Genomic DNA, 3,614 nt, shown 5'->3' with positions numbered 1-3,614 from the left:
TTAAAATGTGTAAGTTTTCATGTAAAGTCAGCAGTTATTCTATAGAAGTAAACATATTTAAAATGTGTAAGTTTCCTGTAAAGTCAGCAGTTATTCTATAGAAGTAAACACATTTAAAATGTGTAAGTTTTTCTGTAAATTCAGCAATTATTCTATAGAAGTAAACACTTATAAAATGTGTAAGTTTTCATGTAAAGACAGCAGTTATTCTGTAGAAGTAAACATGTTGAAAATGTGAAAGTTCTTCCGTGGGAGAGCAAACATATTTCTTAGAGGAGCAAATAGCCACTGTTGCTTATGTAAAGGAAACTGTTAACATTCCATGGAAAGTTGTATATTGCTCAAAATTGGTCATCTGATGAAATAGTGACAACAGTTATTTATAGCTTTTTTTTCTCTGTGGAAAAACAAATACCTAATATGAAAACTGTTTTATATTCACGTATCTTTGTTTTTTATAACTGTTACTTATCTGTATTTACTCCCCAGGGTCTGATCAAAGCAAGGAGTATTCTCAGAGATAATTTTGGCTCCATTTTCATGAACATTGGAGATCCTGTGTCTGTTCGAGAATTTTGTGGAAAACAAATTGACCGAAGTTTACACAGTTTACAGCCTAGGTTGGCATTTTTCATCGAATATTAAATCATTGAAAAATCCTTTTATCAGTTAATATTTTGCTTGTTTCTAGTTAAATATTAAACCAAACTGTATATAATTAACTTGGAGTATGTCATGAAAAACTAGACAAAATTTGGAACCTAACAAAATTGCATTTCCATGAAGTAATTAAAGATTTGGTATCTACAATATGTGATTTTGGAAGCTTGTAGATTTTGTGTAGCATCTCCTTTTTGAATTATTTTTCTATATACAAAACAAAATCCAGTTTCTGCATTCTTCATTATTTATTTTCATTGTTTTTATGTTTAATAATTGTAATCCCCTTTGTTTCTCAGGGTTTTTTTAGTGTCATCATTCTTTACTTTAAAAATAAAATATTTTAATTTAAAGTAACAATCATTAATTTATTCACATTTCTGTAGCTTGGGAAAACTTTACATGCTGGTTGCTTAAAGCTTATAAAGGAATAATAATTTACTTTCACAGTTAAGAAAAGCATAAAAAAATATTAATCCACGGTAAACAGATCAGATGGGAATAAAGTCCTATTATTTGCACTTCTGTTCTCTGAGGGAGATCTTAATTTTTTTAGTTATTGTGGCTTCTCATAGTCAATGTAACAATGTTGCATTCCTCTCCATTACTGTTACTGTGGCTTCTCATAGTCAATCTAACAACGTTACATTCCTCTTCATTACTGTTACTGTGGCTTCTCATAGTCAATCTAACAATGTTGCATTCCTCTCAATTACTTTTACTATGCTTCTCATATTCAATCTAACAATGTTGCATTCCTCTCCAATACTGTTACTGTGGCTTCTCATAGTCAATATAACAATGTTGCATTCCTCTCCAATACTGTTACTGTGGCTTCTCATAGTCAATATAACAATGTTGCATTCCTCTCCAATACTGTTACTGTGGCTTTTCATGGTCAGTGTAACAATGTTGTATTCCTCTCTAAAGATGGTTAAGAGCTGATAGGTATCACTTAGTGTATTATAATTATTTCCGACCCGGTACCTTACCTCCACTGACATTAAAGCTATTTTCGTTCAGTGCTTCCCTGTAAAAGCAATTTACATGCCATAAGCCTTAAAACTCCCAGCTACTCCACGATCAACGTGGTTCACTGTGGCTTTGCATGTAAATCATCATGCGACAATCCTTCATTAATAGGAGTGTGCCACATCCTGCTGATCCACGTGACTCCCTCTATTTGATTCTACCTAACCATTACTTCTCATTAGGTAGTGGTCTTGTGTAGATGTTTCATTTATTGTAAGTTTTTTTCTTTCAAAGTATTGCTTTCATATTTTTAATAATTTTTTTTTACAGTTTCTTCACTATAGTTTATCTTCAAGAAATATTACCTTTATTTTGTTAATTCTTTTCACCTTTTTCTCACAGTCAATTATGAACTCGGTACTTTGTGTCACAACTTTAGCTACAGTGAGCACTTCTTTGATTGTTGTGATACAGGCTTCAGGAGTGGTGGTCTTGATGAGGATTTTTAGCCATCATTTGCAGGGAGTTGAATTTTGTGTTTCATCCCTCTTTTTCCAACATTGTATGGGATTCTCCTATCCCTGTAGTGCCTGTTCATGATTAGGAAGATATTGACAGCTTTTTTTTTTTTCAATGCCTGTCTGTACCTCCCTTTCCTGTGGAATTTGCTAGGCCTACCTTAGATTATATGGAAGTTTTCTTAGGTGTGTTACGTTTTTCTGTAACCCTAGTTTTGTGTGATTTTTTCCCTGTTGAGTTACACACTGCCCTATCGTCCAACTATCTTGTCATCCCTCCTTCTCCCGAATTTAGAGTTCATGCTGTGCATTTCATTTTTCAATTGAGAGCTTTCTTGACTTTCAGTAGTTAGTCATTTTTGCCTTTCTGGTAGGTGGATCCTGTCTGTTTATTCCATGCCCAATTTTTCTGCCTTCATCTTCACCTTACATCTCTGATCTATACATATCTTTATGACCTGTGGATGGCTCTTTTTTTTTTTTCCATAGGTCTCTTTTTGGAGATATTCCTGAATCTTTGGAGTAACATATGGAATCTGTGAGGCAATACTAAATCCTTTCTTTCTTGGTTGCTTGTTTGTCTCAGTCTGCTCTCGTACCTTACTCTATACCTGTTTCCTGTCCTTCACCCTTCCAGCATTTGCCTGTTTCATACTCCAAGGGTCTGTCAATCTGTCATTTGACTTGCAGTCATACTCTTTGCTGCCAACAGTTCCAGTGATTATCTGGTTGTGTTTAGCCCAGTAGGGGCACATTTCTCTGATTTCTTCAACAGCATTGGATTTTACTCCAATCCTTTATGTGATCAGGAGCTTCTCAGGTTGAATTTTTCTTTGTTTCTTCTCTCCTTCTTCGTTGTCTCTGGTTCCATTATCCTTCCCACTACCAGTCAGTATCTATCTGAGGCTGTTCAGACTCTTCTCTCAGTGTACTATCGAGCTTGTAAGCCAGCCTTCTCCAGGTTTTACTCCAGGCTTTTTGTCATCCCCAAGAAGACTGGGGACTGGCATTCTGTGATTGCTTTTTCCTGCCTCAACCAATTTTTGAATCTTCCCTGTTTTACCATGGAATCTTTTCTCACCCTTTGGTGGACTTTTTCTCCAGGTCTGTGGATGTCTCAGATGCTACCCTTCATACTTACAATTCTCATCAATCCTGACCCTATCATCAGTTTGTCCCCAATGAGGTTGTATTTTAATTTTGTGCTTTACCTTTCAGGCTTCAGCACCATACGTGTTTTGTTGAGTGGTCATTGCTTTTGCCTGACTTATCCATGCTCAAGGGTGCACTTCCACCACTACATGGATGACTGGCTTGTGTTAGCTCCTTTTGAACTGGTGTCTTAACACATTGGTCTGCTATTGACAGAAGCAGCTCATGTTGGTTGAATTCTCAAGATAGAGAAGTCTTTCCTGATTTCTACCCAGGGACAACACTGTGGTGAGGGTACTGCTTCTTCCTCCT

At 35.9% G+C, this 3,614-nt stretch overlaps 1 protein-coding gene across 1 annotated transcript in view; it reads left to right on the top strand.

Annotated features, from left to right (window-relative positions):
- LOC106475391 (dihydroxyacetone phosphate acyltransferase-like) overlaps positions 1-3,614 on the top strand; it is a gene marked incomplete at both ends in the record, with an annotated part of 29,058 nt that overhangs the window by 4,108 nt on the left and 21,336 nt on the right. The window contains one exon of the mRNA XM_013936074.1: positions 490-620. Coding sequence (XP_013791528.1) covers positions 490-620 — 131 coding nt within the window. The remainder of the gene's footprint in view (positions 1-489; positions 621-3,614) is intronic.

This window comes from Limulus polyphemus, unplaced genomic scaffold (assembly GCF_000517525.1).
Source record: "Limulus polyphemus unplaced genomic scaffold, Limulus_polyphemus-2.1.2 Scaffold8510, whole genome shotgun sequence".
Lineage (NCBI taxonomy): Eukaryota > Metazoa > Arthropoda > Merostomata > Xiphosura > Limulidae > Limulus > Limulus polyphemus.
This window is presented reverse-complemented; position numbering and strand designations above follow the sequence as displayed.